This window comes from Amia ocellicauda, chromosome 20, assembly GCF_036373705.1.
Source record: "Amia ocellicauda isolate fAmiCal2 chromosome 20, fAmiCal2.hap1, whole genome shotgun sequence".
Taxonomy (NCBI): domain Eukaryota; kingdom Metazoa; phylum Chordata; class Actinopteri; order Amiiformes; family Amiidae; genus Amia; species Amia ocellicauda.
In genome coordinates, this window is record NC_089869.1 from 24,375,543 (window position 1) to 24,392,380 (window position 16,838).

Here is a 16,838-nt window from a genome sequence, read left to right on the forward strand (position 1 = left end):
AAAGCCTTCAGTGGTTTAATGGCATCTGACACAACTGCATAGCTAATGAAAATCTGGCGCTTCACAAATTACCCTGTCAATCACCGCGCCGCCGAACACGGGGAGACGCTCCGAGACTGCGACGCCGTCACCCGGCCGGCTCTCCCACACCCCCCCACCGCGGCCGGCTCACCTGCTCCGCTGCGAGGGTCTGCGGACCGAGCGCCGCTACACTGGGGAGATTGATCACATTACTGACACTCGCAGCAGGAGAACTGCAACTCTGCCAGCGCACCCCCGTCCCCAACTTACCTGCATGGCTGGCTCCCTTGGGGGCTGGGGGCAACGATGCGGAGAAACTGTGCGCCTCCACTACAACCCAGTCAAGCAGTCAGTCTGAGTATCAGTCTGTGTATTGGTCCGTCAGTTTGTATTTCAGGCAGTCAGTGTGTCAGTCAGTCGGTCAGTCAGCGTGTCAGTCAGTCGGACAGTCAGCATGTCAGTCAATTAGTGTGTCAGTGTGTCAGTCAGTCAGTGTGTCAGTCAGTCGGTGTGCCAGTCAGTCGGTCAGTCAGCGTGTCAGTCAATCAGTGTGTCAGTCAGTCTGTGTGTCAGTCAGTCGGTGTGCCAGTCAGTCGGTCAGTCAATGTGTCAGTCAATCAGTGTGTCAGTCAGTCAGTGTGTCAGTCAGTTTGTCTGTGTGTCAGTCAATCAGTGTGCCAGTCAGTCAGTGTGTCAGTCAGACAGTGTGCCACTCAGTCGGTCAGTCAATGTGTCAGTCAATCAGTGTGTCAGTCAGTCTGTGTGTCAGTCAATCAATGTGCCAGTCAGTCAGTCAGTCAATGTGTCAGTCAGTATGTCTGTGTGTCAGTCAGTCAGTGTGCCAGTCAGTCGGTCAGTCAATGTGTCAGTCAATCAGTGTGTCAGTCAGTCAGTCAGTCAGTGTGCCAGTCAGTCGGTCAGTCAATGTGTCAGTCAATCAGTGTGTCAGTCAGTCAGTGTGTCAGTCAGTTTGTCTGTGTGTCAGTCAATCAGTGTGCCAGTCAGTCAGTGTGTCAGTCAGACAGTGTGCCACTCAGTCGGTCAGTCAATGTGTCAGTCAATCAGTGTGTCAGTCAGTCTGTGTGTCAGTCAGTCAGTGTGTCAGTCAGTCAGTGTGTCAGTCAATCAATGTGCCAGTCAGTCAGTCAGTCAATGTGTCAGTCAGTATGTCTGTGTGTCAGTCAGTCAGTGTGCCAGTCAGTCGGTCAGTCAATGTGTCAGTCAATCAGTGTTACAGTCAGTCAGTCAGTCAGTGTGCCAGTCAGTCGGTCAGTCAATGTGTCAGTCAATCAGTGTGTCAGTCATTCAGTCAGTCAGTGTGTCAGTCAATCAGTGTGCCAGTCATTCAGTCAGTCAGTGTGTCAGTCAATCAGTGTGCCAGTCAGTCAGTCAGCATGTCTGTGTATCAGTCAGTCAGCATGTCTGTGTGTCAGTGTGTCTGAAGATGCCCAAGGGCGCAGGGCAGGTGCTCAGACTAATTTATAGGTTAAACATTTAGGACTCCTTCAGACAGAAACACACAGAAGCTGAAGGAGTCGGATCTCAGCACTCAGCCGTGTGTGTCAGTGTGCCAGAACTGCGTGCACCGGGGGGGACGGGGGGGGTTGTTGAACGCAGACGGCGTGCCCAGCCCTCAGAACAAGAAATCCTGGAAAGCAGCTCCTCGCAGTGAGCAGCCCTGTCTTCAGGAGCCCCGCTGTGTCGGCCCCTTGTTCTCTGGCTCTGAGAGAGAGGCGGGCGGCGGGGAGGGGGGGTTCGGAGGGACGCAGTGTACTTGGCAACACTCGGAGCGTTTCATTCTCCTTTTCTGAATTTGTTTTCCCCACTTCCTTGAAATAGGGAGATCAAACCCCCCCCCGGGAGCTGCAATGTGCGCAGAATACCGTTCCTAACAGGCTGATGCAAACAGTGTGGAAATGCCACGCAGCTGCAGCGATGCTGGGCCTTCGGCGTGGCCCCCAGACGTGGCCCCCAAACACGACACAGACCGCAGGCTCACAAGAGACCACACCCTCCCCAGGCTGAAGGACATCCGGCTTCAATGGCCCGGATTGCACCCTCACTCACAGGAAAAGCAGCAATGGGCAACTCAGTGAAAGGTCAGTGTGTGAGTGTGTGCGTGTGCGTGTGCATGTGTGTTCATTTACACAACTTGCAAAGAGGAAACACTCACCCACAGGGGTGTCCTCGTAGATCAGGAAGAAGTTGTCAAAGAAGTAGTTGAGGAAGTAGGGCAGTCGATTGTAGGCCATGGCTGAGGAGAGAGAAGGACATGGAGATGAACCGAACTCTCACGTGAACATGCAGACGTAAATGTGCGTAAACACAGGCTCAAACACACACAGACACACGCGCACACACACACACACACACACTCACGCTCACACACAGGTACACAACATATAGAACACGGATTATAATTTCTACTACATAAACATTCACACACACAAGGGAGAACACAGAGTGAAGCTGATTTCTCTTTGATCAGGCTGGTGTGAGACTGAGCCCCCGAGGGGGTTTGATGTAGGGATTGTTTGAAAGAGGGAATAATTTCCACAGCACTTTGAACAGGAGCTCACCGTGCTGCGCCCCTCGCTCCTCTTATCAAATTTGCACTGAAATAGCAAAGTCATTAATCAACGTGGACTTTTTCGGCAGAAATGTGTTTAAACTTCATTATTAAAGGAATAATAATAATCAAACAGTTCCTTTTTGGTCTCTCCTCACTCAGTTAGCAAGTTCTTACTCTTAGCAGATATTTAACATCACTTTGCAAATCCTTCTAATCCGGGATATTCAATTTCGAAGGTAATGTACTGTCTACACAATTTAATAAGAGGATCTGAGATCCCCGTCCTCCTCTGAATGCAAAGTCTGTTTCAGAGGCGACTCCAGTTATTATTTCAATTTGCAGTGGATTAGCGGCTCCCAGTCTCTCATCCTGCGCACAACCAATACATCCCTCTCCTGCCTAATTCAGACCGACAGACAGCACGGGGAGGGCCTGCCGAGCCGGCACAATTAAGCACCAGGGCCTTCTGAGAGAGAGAGAGAGAGAGAGAGAGAGAGAGAGAGAGAAGGGGATACAGGGAAAGAGGGAGTGTGAGATACAGAGTGGGACAGAGAGAGTGTGGTGAGAGTGAGAGAGAAAGATAAAGAGAGAAGGGGATACAGGAAGAGAAGGAGTGTGAGATACAGAGAGAGAGAGATACAAAGAGTGTGTGAGCATCTGAGAGATATAGATACAGAAAGAGAGAGCGTCAGTGTGAGAGATAGAGATACAGAGAGAGTGTGTGTGTGTGAGAGAGACAGAGAGAGAGAAGCATATTGCAGCTTTACAAACTCAAGACGCCTTGATCTAAAGCAGCAATGGCACCTGCTTAATAACTTTCCCTGGCGGTTACAGCTGTGCGTGGCTGTGCCGGCGCCTCCAGTGTCTGTTGGTTTACACGGCAGCGTGAGGGGAGCTGCCACACAGACCGACAGGTTTATCAGCACGGCGGGCAGGGGGGGCAGCGCTCACCTGGACTGACAGAGTGCAGAATCAAGGCCGACAGCAGGAGATTCCTGATGGTCCTGCCGGCGTGCCGCTCCATCTCGGCTTCTCTGGCTGCCCTGCGGAGACACACACACACACACACACACCAGCGTCAGCGTCTCCTCCTCTCATCATAGTGGGTTTAGAGCTGTTGGCCCCTGATTGGCTGAGGCCCCAGCAGGGCGGCACAGCTTGGACTGGGGGCCACTGGGAGAGGAGACCGATGTAAAATCAGTACTAGGGCCTTTGCTTTTTCTAATCCATATTAATGATCTGGACTCTGGGATAGTTAGCAAACTTGTCAAATTTGCAGATGATACTAAAATAGGTGGCTCAGCAGATACAATCTCGGCAGCACAGGCTATTCAAAGGGACTCAGATAATAAGAACATAAGAACATAAGAAAGTTAACAAACAAGAGGAGGCCATTCGAACCATCATGCTCCTTTGGTGCTTGTTTCAGGTGTGGGCTGACACCTGGCAGATGAAATTCAATGTGGACAAGTGCAAGGTAATACATGCAGGTAACAAAAATGTCCACTATAATGACACTATGGGAGGAATAGAACTAGATGAAGTAACGCATGAGAAAGACCTAGGAGTCTATGTGGACTCCTCACTTTCTCCATCCAAACAATGTGGGGAAGCAATAAAAAAGGCAAACAGGATGTTAGTGTATATTGTCAAAAGTGTAGAATTGAGAACAAGGGCAGTGATGTTCAGACTGTACAATGCACTAGTTAGAGCTCATCTGGATACTGTGTGCAGTTCTGGGCTCCACACTTCAAGAAAGATATCGCTGCTCTAGAGGCAGTTCAGAGGAGAGCAACCAGACTTATTCCAGGTCTGAAGGGAATGTCCTACTGAGAGACTGAGGACCTGAACCTTTTCACCCTGGAACAGAGGAGACTACGTGGGGACTTGATCCAATTCTTCAAAATCATGAAAGGCATCGACCACATCAAACCAGAGGAGCTTTTCCAGATCAGCAGGGACACATGCACCCGGGACACAAATGGAAATTGGGCTTCAAGGTATTCAAGACAGACAACAGGAGACACTTCTTCACACAGAGAGGTGTCACAATCTGAACAAACTCCCCAGCGATGTGGCTGAAGAGACAATTTGGGAACATTCAAAAACAGATTGGATAGGATCCTTGATCACTTAGTTATTAATGGACACCAAACGAGCACGATGGGGCGAATGGCCTCCTCTCGACTGGACACTGTCTTATGTTCTTCAATCATGTTCCTGCTGGCACTGTACACAGGCCGTAATGCTTAACTGTACTTGAGACCCAAGGCAAACTTTATTCTCTCTATAGATTGTTATTAACAGTACATGTACACATGCAGTTCATAGCGCTCCTCTGGTAGAACACAAGCTTATAAATCGAGCTTCACTTTGGGGCCGTGAAAGGCACAATGAAACAGTGGATCTGTCAGTCTGCGCTCTCTGAAACTTGTCATCAAGAGGTTTGCCTTTCCAGCCTTCTGGTTTTGTCAAATGTCAAATGCTGTCACCAAGACGTCCCACAAAATGTCTCCTAGATATCCACGAACGAATGGGTGCCCCTTTAGGCATGGGGCCCGAGACTCCAGGCAGTTGTCACAGTGATAATGACCAATTAAAACAACAAGAATAACTAGAAAGTACATTTTATGGGGAAAACTTCAGAGGACTGATGAAAGCAGATGAAAAGTTTCATTATCTGACAACCAGAGGAGAGATAACACTTAGAGTAAGCTTCTGAAGTAGCAGAATATTACCTTTAAGTGTATAAGTAGTAGAAAATGCAGTTTTACATGCACAAGTTGTATTTTTGCGATCTCGAATTCTGACAGTGAATTCTATGGGCTCAAATTAGCGCCATAAGTAACTAATTCAAAATAAAATGTATGATAAATGAGATAAATAAAGTTGAGAAAAAATGGATGTTGAGATCAAAAATTAAACAATTGAAAGCAAAATGTACAGAATTGTAAAAAAAATAATGATATCAAAAGCAAAATAAGAAAACTTAAAAAAAAAAAATCGGTTACAAGTTTTGGTGCAGTTTTTGGTTTAGAGGGAGGTGTAGATTATGGGTCTCCACTGGTCCACTAGGTTTGAGTGATGGTTCTTCCTAACCCAATCAGTGAGCAGGGTGGGATGGTCTCTGTGGGATGGTAATCCATTGTCGCAGTTTCAACCACACAGCCAAATCTAGCAACTCTTTAGAAACATCCTGTATGTGCTCCATAGCCCTTCAGTCAAAAGCTGGAAAAACCCCTTCTTCAAAATATACCCTCCATACAGCACTCAAACTAACACAGGATTCACCTGCTATGTATGCAGAATAAAATATTTAGAACATAAGACGAGAGGAGCCCATTGGCCCCATCGTGCTCGTTTGGTGTCCATTAATATCTAAGTGATCAAGGATCCTATCCAGTCTGTTTTTGAATGTTCCCAAATTGTCTCTTCAGCCACATCGCTGGGGAGTTTGTTCAGATTGTGACGCCTCTCTGTGTGAAGAAGTGTCTCCTGTTTTCTGTCCTGAATGCCTTGAAGCCCAATTTCCATTTGTGTCCCCGGGTGCGTGTGTCCCTGCTGATCTGGAAAAGCTCCTCTGGTTTGATGTGGTCGATGCCCTTCATGATTTTGAAGACTTGGATCAAGTCCCCACGTAGTCTCCTCTGTTCCAGGGTGAAAAGGTTCAGTTCCTCAGTTTCTAAGTAGGACATTCCCTTCAGACCTGGAATAAGTCTGGTTGCTCCTCTGAACTGCCTCTAGAGCAGCGATATCTTTCTTGAAGTGTGGAGCCCATCATGTTAATATCATGTTAATATCATGTTCATTACTGTAACCTGCACAAGCACTAAGCGCGCATAGTGATGACGTCAGACCAGCTCGCCCTGCTCACTGATTGGGTGAGGAAGAACCGCCACTCAAAGCTAGTGGCCCAATGGAGAGCCACGATCGGTGCCAAAACTCTTAAACGGAAAAAAGCAAATCCATGTATTTTAATATCTGCCCCCGCCAACACTTTATAAATTAACTTAAAGCCTATATAACTACTTAACTTAGCCTATAAAATATAGTGCGTTTACAGCCTCCTGAACAGTCGCAGTCCATTCAATAGCTGTCCGAGTTCCCCTCACAACACACACGCAGCTCTCAAAGCGAGGAGGAGGATAAATATACGGACAATGCGTTAACTAACTACGTCAATACTCAACTGATTATATTTATTCTTGTGTTTTAAATACATTTTATTTTATTTTACCTGTTCCTCCCGAGTCCTCACACACTCTCGACGCGGCCCCTGACGTCAGCCGCGCGGTGAGTGGTGCATTGTGGGATTTGTAGTTCTCTTTGTCTGCCGATTGCGCCTCAAACCAAAGGTACGGATCTTTACCAGAACTCAAACACCTACAAATCCCAGGGTGCCATTCGATTTAAAGCGCCAGCACCAGCCCAAGACAACCACATGGCGTTTTGGCTTTCAGGCACTAGGAGCAACGGTCTGGACAGAGTTAACTCTTTCTGGGGCGGATACAATTACTCGACGTCACAATTATTGGTAGGGACAAGTCACCGTCCCCTTGACATTGGCAGGGGAGATGTCCCTACCGTCCCTACCGTCCCTACGCCGTTGCCTTGCTTTAAGGTGACAATATCTGGGATTGCTCTTGATACAGGTTATAACATACGGAAACTGTAATACTGTAATGTCACAAACTACAGACAGATACGAGGGAATGTACTGTAATGTACTAAAACACAAGAGACAGTAAGTGATCGGGTTTTAATTATGTAGCTACTGAAATGAATACGTACTGTATCTTGTTATGTATGATTTATTAATAGATCTATTGGGGTTTTATTGACGTAATTTGTAAGTGAATATGTCCTGTATCTGTTATTTATGATTTGTTGTTGTTAGCACAGATTATGATATATTGTGGCCTTAATGGTGGCTGTATAAATATAAAATTTGTTCATCAATATTGTTTCCTGTTACTTATTGTCTGTGATGAATTGTGGGTGATGAATGGGCGTAGACCCACATTTATGTTTTATTTAATGATATTTCACTCTTCGGCAACAGAGGAAATCCATGGTTTATATACTCAAAACTGTTTTATTTATTTGTGAGTAAAATAAAAATATGTATTAAGTTGGTATATGGAATTATTCCCAGTTCACTTTCCAAATTTCATTTGTGATTTTCACGGTCAATTTCCATAGGTTTGGCCACCCACCTCAGCCCCAACATTATATTTTACAGGCACACCTTTGCCACACCAGTGAACATTTTCTAGAGCTTCCCCGGCCCGTCTGAACTGGGTTATCATGTTTTTCCCTGTCTCTGTACCAGCGTGCTCCTGCTGCTAACGAAGGACTAATGACCGCTCTGCCCCTTCATCCGGACAAGTTCCCCGGGGGGCTCCTGCTGGGGCTGTGAGTCCGAGCCCTTGTGTGTTCAGAAAGGTGTGAGAATAAGACATTGAATCTCTCTCTTTCTCTCTCTATCAGACTCGGTCCCTCCAGGGGCTGGGAATGAGACTCATTTGCATAGCAGTTAAACATTAAAAACTAAATATATTGCCTCACAATGCAGATCGGTGCAGGGACTACTGGATTATGTAAACACAATACAAAAGGCACGGAAGGAATATTTATTTTGATAAAGCCTGCAAATTAAACTTTTACTCAAGGCCCCGGCTTCTGCATTTTTTTTTTTTTATTCCGACTGAGTGCTCAGATACTTAATTGCATTCCTAATTTGCTTAATTAGATTTTTTTTTGCAATTGTTTTCACATCTGAAGCAGTTGCAGAGTTCAAGCTACCCATGAAATATGAAGCAACAGCAGGTCTGGAAAGTCTAAAGTAAACTTCAACTAGGAGTTGATTTATGCAGCTGTAGGCTGGGCTGGAACTTAAACCACAAGATACTGGGGTCTCCGTCGAGAGACAGAGGTAAAGCTGCCTGAAGCCCAAGCCCAGGGAAAGGTCAGGGCATGTTACTCACTGCACCCGGCTATAATCTGTTGTAAAGTTTTTTGAGATAGGTACTACATAGGACAAAGATTGACTGAAACACTGGCTTACCATTCCCCTGCACCCCCCCCGAATATTGGGGTTCCATGAGGACTGGCCCACCCTGCTCAGTGCAGCTCAGTCCAGAGTCCAGCCCAGCCCACAATAACCAACGCGACTCTGTCAAACCAACTAGAATTCGCAACACAATCCCACACATACAGTGTGAGAGACAGAGAGACACACTGAGACACACACAGAGAGACAGAGAGCGCCCCGGCTTCTTTAGATACCAATTACCAGATGTCGCTGGCTGTCCCGTTTGGTGAAATGTATACCCCGGCCCAGGCAGACCAATCAATTGCCAATTGTGTTTCAATTACCTGCCCTGCCACGGACAGATGAGCATAGACAACGACTACAGCACAGCCAGAGGGCCCGCTTCTGTGTGCGTGTGAGTTTCAAACGTGTGTGTGTGCATGTTTGAGAACGTGTGTCGGTGTGTGTGTGTTTCAAAACGTGTGTGTGTTTGAGTGTGTCACTGTTTCTGAAAGTGTGCAAGAGTGTTTCAGAACATGTGTGAGAGTGTGTGTGTGTGTGTGTTCCCACACCGTACATTCACCAGTGTTGAATTAACTCCAACAGTGTTAAAATTAACTAAATTAAAGTGTTTATATTATCCACACTCACCAGAGTAAAATTAACACTTTCAACAGAGTTGGCATTTTTACACTGCCTCAGAGTTAAAAGTTCTGCTCTCAGGGAGTTAAATAAGCAACTCTTACAAGTGTTTATTTTCTTTTATTTACTATGTGCAGTGTTAAATAAAATAAAATAAACACTTGTAAGAGTTGCTTATTTACTGTCACAAATGTTAACTCTGTTACTCCATTAAATTGTTAAACCCCTGTTTACTCTGCTTTTATCAATCAAACAATAACTAGCAATATGACAAGATTTGCTTCTATACACTCTGGATGAAAATGTGTGCATGTGTATAATTGATAATGTGTATTCAAATCTAGCAGTCCTTTGTTAGAGAGAGAGAGAGAAAATATATATTGGTTTACAATTTACTTTTCAGTAAATAAATACCCAGACCCAATTAAACACACAAACTGGTCAGGCATATACAGGTAATGCTTACAAGCAATACCACAAACCGATAAATAGCCCAACGTTCTGGTCTGGGGTTGACTCAAAGACATGAGTTTTGTTAGGGTAGAAAAATCTGACAACACAAATATAAATACATTGGTGGGTAAAGATACATTGTACCCACAAACAATAATTAATTTACAATAATTAACATTTATACAATTATTAAGAAAAAAATAAAACCATACAACAACAATTATTCAGGAAACTACCACAATGCATTGTGGGTATGGTAAATTTTTTGGTTTTACACCAGTACAGTGTAAAATCAACACTCTTTAATTTGACACCCTGTATTAACACTGACTCTCAAGATGGTTTAACTCTCAAAGTGTCAACTGAATCTTTTTAGTGTTGAAACAACACTTATTTTAACACTATATTATTAACACTGAGATTTCAACACTACAGATTTTGCTGTGCATGTGTGTGAGTATGTGTGTTTCAGAGTGCGTTTCGAAGTGGAAAAACCTGGGGGCTTGTTACATACGCTTGCTACAATTTGCACAGCCAAGTGACTCCGGCACCGCGAGCGAACGCTGTGCAGAAGAACAGAGTCCACACCGCAGGCCTCGGAGATCAGGGGCCATTTTATTTATTGATGCTTTTTTCTTTCTTTTTTTTGCATCATACTTTTGTTTTTATCAATGCATGAAACTGCTAATTCGCATTTTGGAAACAGCAGCAGTCATGAGTTACTTGTATTTGGAAAAAAAGTGCAGAAAAAATATTATAGTAAAAAAAAAATAAATACAAAATCCTGCACTTGTGTGTTTAGAAAGTCTGCACTTGCGAAGAAAGAAGAATTGGACAGCGCCAGCGTCTTCCATGCCAGAAAAAGCCTTTGAAATGCATCGCAGCGGCAGGACGGCGGGGAGATCCCCTTTGGTTCCGCTTTATATTTCTGTGCAGGGCGTTCAGGATTTAAAAAGCCAATTTGCATCGCGTTTAATTATCATAATCAAGACAGCGCTCTGCTAATTGTCTTGGAGAATTCTTTCAGAGAAGAGACACAGCTCCGGTAGCAAACTCATTAAGTCAATAGTTGGGTCAATATGACTGGCGCAGCGTGATGGGGGGTGTAATTAAACTAATTAGTGTTCCATCCGTTTGTTTGTTTATGTACTGGTATTTACAGTTAATGCCATTAAGCTGAGGAGGAACTGGGGGCCTCAGATTCCCGTGCCGAGCGTCTCTGCATCTCCTCCACTGTGGTGTGCGCCGGGACAGCGGCGTCACCCGTTCTGCATCCCCCTCGTTTCCTGCTACTGCCGTGTGAGTCAAACACGCTGTATCAATTTCATACGCTGCTGTCATCAGGGGATTACTGCTTCCCCAACTTCAAACGCCCACTGTGCAAAATCCTAATTAGTAGGACACCCCCCCAACAAAGTACGACCAGAATCAACATTGTAATGAACTGAAATATGACTAAATCAAACCACAACATGAAAGTGGGAACTTCAGATGAGGGCCATGTTGTCTGTTATAACAACTTCCATCTCCTGCCATCACAACAGCAGGCCTTCCTCTTCCTCCCGACCCCAGATGCCGTATAATGCCGGCACATTCATTCTCCTCCGCGGCTGGAGATCCTGACAGATCACCAGACTCATCGATGGCCCTTATCAAGCCCGACATGTGCAACAGCTGCTCGTGATTAAACTCTGACCGGACGGACGTGCGATACAGGTGCAACGCCACAGCAGGAACGTGTGTGGAAAGCGTTGCCCTGGGCCGTGGCCGAGGTCTGACTGGGCTCCCAGGCTCTTCGAGGGGCAGTCCCCCCTTCTGATTCTACAGCGCAGTGAGGAGCAGAGCTACCGGAGTCCATCTGATAAGACTTATCAGCGGCCAGCACTGCAGGGATGACAAGCAGGCCCACCAGGAACGCTCTCACAGACACGCACACCTGGCGAGGGGAGACAGGACGCCCAGTACGGCCCAGATGTGCTCCAGATGTGTGTTCTGAAGAGCACATCCGCATCGACACAAGTGCTCTGTAGCCACTGCATGCAGATGATGAAGCCACCTTAGATTGCATGGCTGCTGCGCCGACTGACTGAGGGGACTTGCAGGATTTGATGGAAGTCTGTGGCTTTAACAGTCTGTAATTTATTGCGCTGCTGCCGCTCCAGCCTCCCAGCTGTAAAGCACTCACGTTCAATGAATTTCCTAAATCCAAATGGGATTAGTAGTGGAAATACCCCTCGGCTCCCTGTCTTGAGATTGAAAGAGAAAAGAAAAGAAAACACGAAACAAAAAAAAACCTTCTTTACCTCGCCCAGGAGTCTGTCCGCGGAGTTTTATTCTGAGCAGTTTATTTCAGCCGAGCGGCTCCCAGCACTCGGCTGGCCGGGAGCTGGACTATTTATTTTCATTTGGCTTTTCCATTTCCTCGGCCGGTGGTTGGACTCTCGCTGGACCAGGTCCCACTCCAGGGCTTTGGTTAAACTGCAGCCCCGAATCGGCGTGCTGCGCCCGAGCCACAAAATCTTGAGCCACTGACAGGCTAATTGGGGCCCAGTCGTTACTCAGGGTCCGAGAGTGAGCAGCACGATGCGGTGCTCTTCGTCCGGCACTGCGGGCTGCAGCTGCATGAGCATATTATACACACACAAACACACACGCACATGCACACGCACGCAATACAATGCGGCTGTGTGTGTGTGTGTATGAGGCTGGGACAGTGAATAAGTGTGCATGTGTCAAAACCCAAGCGGTGGCCACACAAACAGCAGGGTGGGGGGGGCCAGTGTGTGATCTATCAGGCCCTGGGGTCTGAACGGCAGAAATTACCTACAGAAATGGAAAAGGCACTGAGGCGGACAGACACTCACATTCATACCTGGCACAGCACATCTCTCCCTCCCTCTGCGTGTGTGTGTGTGTGTGTGTGTGTGTGTGTGCGACACTGTCTACCTCTTCTCTCTCTGCTCTAGTCTGTCTCCATCATGAAGTTCTCTTCACTACTATCATGTATCAAAAAAACAAAAACAACAACAGAACATTGTCCTGTATTGCTCTGCCAGCCATATAAAATAGTCATCTCAGTTTCCGCACAAAGAAATCCCAGACTGTCCTAAACAGATGAGAATATCATACAGCTGGTGAGAACTGAGCAACGTTTTAATTTAGCCCATCGAGAACAATTAACAGGGGAAAACCCATGGAGAACTAGGTCTTTTTTCAAGGGTGCCTGTTACAAGGGCGTTACGAGGTGGTATACAGTATCCCGAATTAAAATATCCGAACAATTAAAAGCCTCTCATATAATACACCATCACAGTCACACAAGAAACATACAAGATAAAATGAACAGATCTCCGTGTCGACTTCCCCAGGTTCAGCTGGGTTTGTGCGTTTGTCTTGGCGCAGTTTAACACTTCCCTCTGGACAACGCAAACCTTTAAAGGCAGCTTCCAAACCCAAGGCTGTGTTGTTTCTGCAAGCAATAATTACTGGATATACAATGATCACCTCACTTAGACTCCCAAGGTCCACAAGCGCTGCGGAAAAAATAGATTTTTGTGATGAACAATATTATACAATCCAAGCACAATCTAAAGCAGATATTAAAGGAGTCCGGTTAGTATCCAAATTCGACCCCATTGTTACGCTCCGAAACGCCGTATCAATTTCATCTATTTTTACTCGGTGTAGTTGCCAATGAGCGCTTCACGGATACAAACAACAACACAAGACTGCGATTAATAAAGAAGAATTTAAAAATAAACCATTAGGCACAGAGGAGAGAAACGAAAACTCCTGAAAATGACTGACATTTTTTGCAACAGACACCTATTGGAGGGTCTGGAGATAAATGATCCTGTGTGTCTGGTACGGGACTCCCAGAGGGGTGACAAACAGCCCAGCAGCATCACTGTGAGCATGCTCCAACACCTCACAGTAAACCTAGGGCAACTGACCGGAATTGATTGTCTTATTCACGAAAATTAAGACAATTGTGGAGTGTCGTGTGGGACAGGAAAAAGACAACTTCATTCATCACTGCTTCCAATCAAAACAATCAAGCTGATCAGAGTCTAACTGAACTAATCACACAGAGGAAATAGATCCCACTAATTCTATTAACTTGTAAAATCCAGCTGAATGAGGAAAAAGAGCGGAATACATCTGACTGTCAATGACATTTGGCTTTTAATGAAATACGTTTGTATTCACGAACAGAGCTTTGAGAAATCACTTCCAAAGGCCGTAACAATTATTAATTTGTCAAGAACAATCATAATAAAAACACACAGATCGGATGTTATTCATCGCAAAGCTTGTTACACATCCCCAGCTGAACAGCCGTCTTATCTGCCAGGGTTTCTGAACTAACATGTCTAAAGGTCAGTCAAATTACAGTGGGTTTGCAGCCTGGATTGTCTCGATTCAGTCAGAACAACGGATGGCCCAAATACGTCTCGGGTCCTCGCGGTATGGACATTAGACTGCGATTTTAGGACTGGATTATGTAGGTCACAACTGCGGTTGTGTTTAGGGAAAACATTGCACAGAACGCTGACGTGCTCATGTTACGGCACACAAAAGTGTATTTTGGAACGAAATTGATATTTATCTATCATCTCTGATTTCTCACGGCTTCCTCATGCCTCGGTCACAGGCTGCGTCTCACACCCACCATACGGGACGGTGTGTCATGGCACGCCGCGGTTGAGCGCCTTTGTTCTGAACAACATCCCACACAATACAACAGAGAGCATCACCGACACACAAAAGAACTTTGAATGCGAATGCTTTTCAAAGCGGGATGCTCCTCACACTGTTGCAGGAAAGTCATGATGGATTGTGTAATTTGATTTATTACAGCACTGAAAATAGACCACTACTGGACGTGGCAATTAGGCACCTTGAATCTTTTCAATCCCCCCCATGTAACCACTCCACAATTTGTCATTCTTCTGCAACGCAAGTGGATGAGGCGGTGAATCTGTGCCTGTTTGCAGCAGGACTGTAGTAAGACAATGCGTGCATACTCGAGAGGGGGTTATTAATAGTGATGTGGCATGTTCAATTCCATCAGACAGCCGCACCGCCCGGCTACAGGAGCCCAGTTTAAGGGAACAAGTGCTTGTGCGCGATGGGTCTATCTTGCATGAGAGAGACATGCAGAGAGTGTAATTATTAGAAGCAGGTTGGGAGCACAGCAAACAGCAGGTCTGGAATAACACTGTCAGACTCTGTCATGCTTACTTCCAGGGCTCTATTTATATCCAAGGCGGAAGAAAACCTAATTTTCTTTGAGCTGCGGATAGGCGGTTTGTCAGGATCCATTGGATGCACAGTTTTTGCTTTTTTTTCGTCTCCTAAGATAGATTGTAATGGAATTCCTGGGCTGGTGAGTTTGGTGTCAACCGGAATGACTCGAGTGGGTATGAAGCTCACAGCCACCACCCCCCAGCCCTCTCTCTCGTCCCCGATCGACCAAAACCACAGCCAGCAGGAGGACACCGGCTTTAAATGGCAGCACCTCACTGTAAAAATAGAAACACAGAAACACGCCGCAAAGTTCAAGGGCCTTGTGGTGGACGAGCTCGTTCTGGCGAGGTCATCCCTCTCTGCCCAGGTCAAGCATCTCAGTACTTGCGTTAGGGCACCGGTGTGTTGGCACGATACAGTGGGATCCCAGGTCAGGCAGGGGCCAGACAACCGATCCCAGAGCTGAGCAGGACCAGGCAGGGCAAGCCCTCCAGATCGCGTCACAATCAGGCCCCTGTGTCTCAGTGTTCTCTGTCAATCACCCACATCAGCAGCTAAAACTGCATCTGCACCAGCTGTTGCATTAATGTGTCATTTTAGTAAATAAATAGGTTTGTGTTCACACCCAGGGGTCAGGGGAAGAGAGGCAGAGCCAGGGGAGAGGGGCAGGGTCAGAGGAAGAGGCAGGAGTTTATTGGCTGGCCTGAGATAAGTGTCTGTGCCATCATCTCCCTTCTCTACTGATGACATCACCAGCAGAGCCACAGGTTACACTGCTCTGGAGTCTTATCACTTCTGGATGAGAACGCAGCCAACTGAAGAGCAGGGGAGTGTCCGTGTGTGCGAGTGTGATGGATAAACCGGGGATTGCATCCATCCCTCTTTCCGCTGGGAGGTCAACTGTGACCATCACAGCGGCCTGTACAGTGGCACCTGGGCCACGGCCTCAGACAAGTTATCTTCTCATCTGCTTGGATCACAGCTTGGGTAAACAAAAAACACACAAGAACAACAAAACAAACTCCATCTGAAAAAGAACCCGCCCCACATCTCGACAGACGTTTGCTGCCACAAATCTGCTCGTGTCAGCCTTGGTATCTCTAGAGCGACGATGTTCAACACATAAATACCAACAACAAGGATTTGTCAAACGGCAGAGCTAACAATGGATGGGCATCATCTCGCCTTCGCCGGGTAATTTACGGGGGGGTCTGTAATTGAACACTGTAAATCCAGGAAGTTTGAGTTATGTGTAAAACGCAGAGCTGTAAGCCTCTCTCTCTCTCTCTCTCTCTCTCTCTCTCTCTCTCTCTCTCTCTCTCTCTCTCTCTCTCAGCGGCGGCCAGGAGTCCTGGGTGCATTTCTGCCGACCACAGATACCGAAACTATTACAGCTCCGTAAAATACAATTAAAAAAATCATATTAAACACCATTGGTCACGTCTCTGTCCTGCCTTTGTTTCCAAACCCAGTTGTTCTTGCAGAAATCTGTGTTCTGCTGCTCAAACGTTCAGAGATTGAACTCTGCAGACGAGTCTTGATGCACTGCGAGCGACGTTGCTACACAGGAGCTGCAGTCTGACTCTGAGCTTCTCTGGCCTTTCTGTGTGTGTGTGTGTGTGTGTGTGTGTCTGTGCTCAGAAAAAACACAACCCTTCAAGACAGACAGCCAGCAATCACACTTCCTCCAGTGTAATTTTATAGCACATATGCCTTATTATTAATTATTTATTGCAAATGTGTTGCATGACTCTGTGTGTGTGTGTGTGTGTGTGTGTGCAGCGGGGGGAGGGGAAACACAATCGTAACTCTTACCCTCACTGAGTCTACAGTTTCACAGCCACCTCACAAACTGTCCCTGAGACA

At 46.3% G+C, this 16,838-nt stretch overlaps 1 protein-coding gene across 1 annotated transcript in view; it reads right to left on the reverse strand.

Moving 5' to 3' along the window:
• Positions 1 to 2,273, reverse strand: part of LOC136715810 (cadherin-23) — a 104,236-nt gene extending 101,963 nt beyond the window's left edge. Inside the window, exon 1 of the mRNA XM_066693188.1 lies at positions 2,195 to 2,273. Within this exon, the coding sequence (XP_066549285.1) occupies positions 2,195 to 2,273 (79 nt within the window). The remainder of the gene's footprint in view (positions 1 to 2,194) is intronic.
• Between the last annotated feature and the right edge of the window lie 14,565 nt (positions 2,274 to 16,838).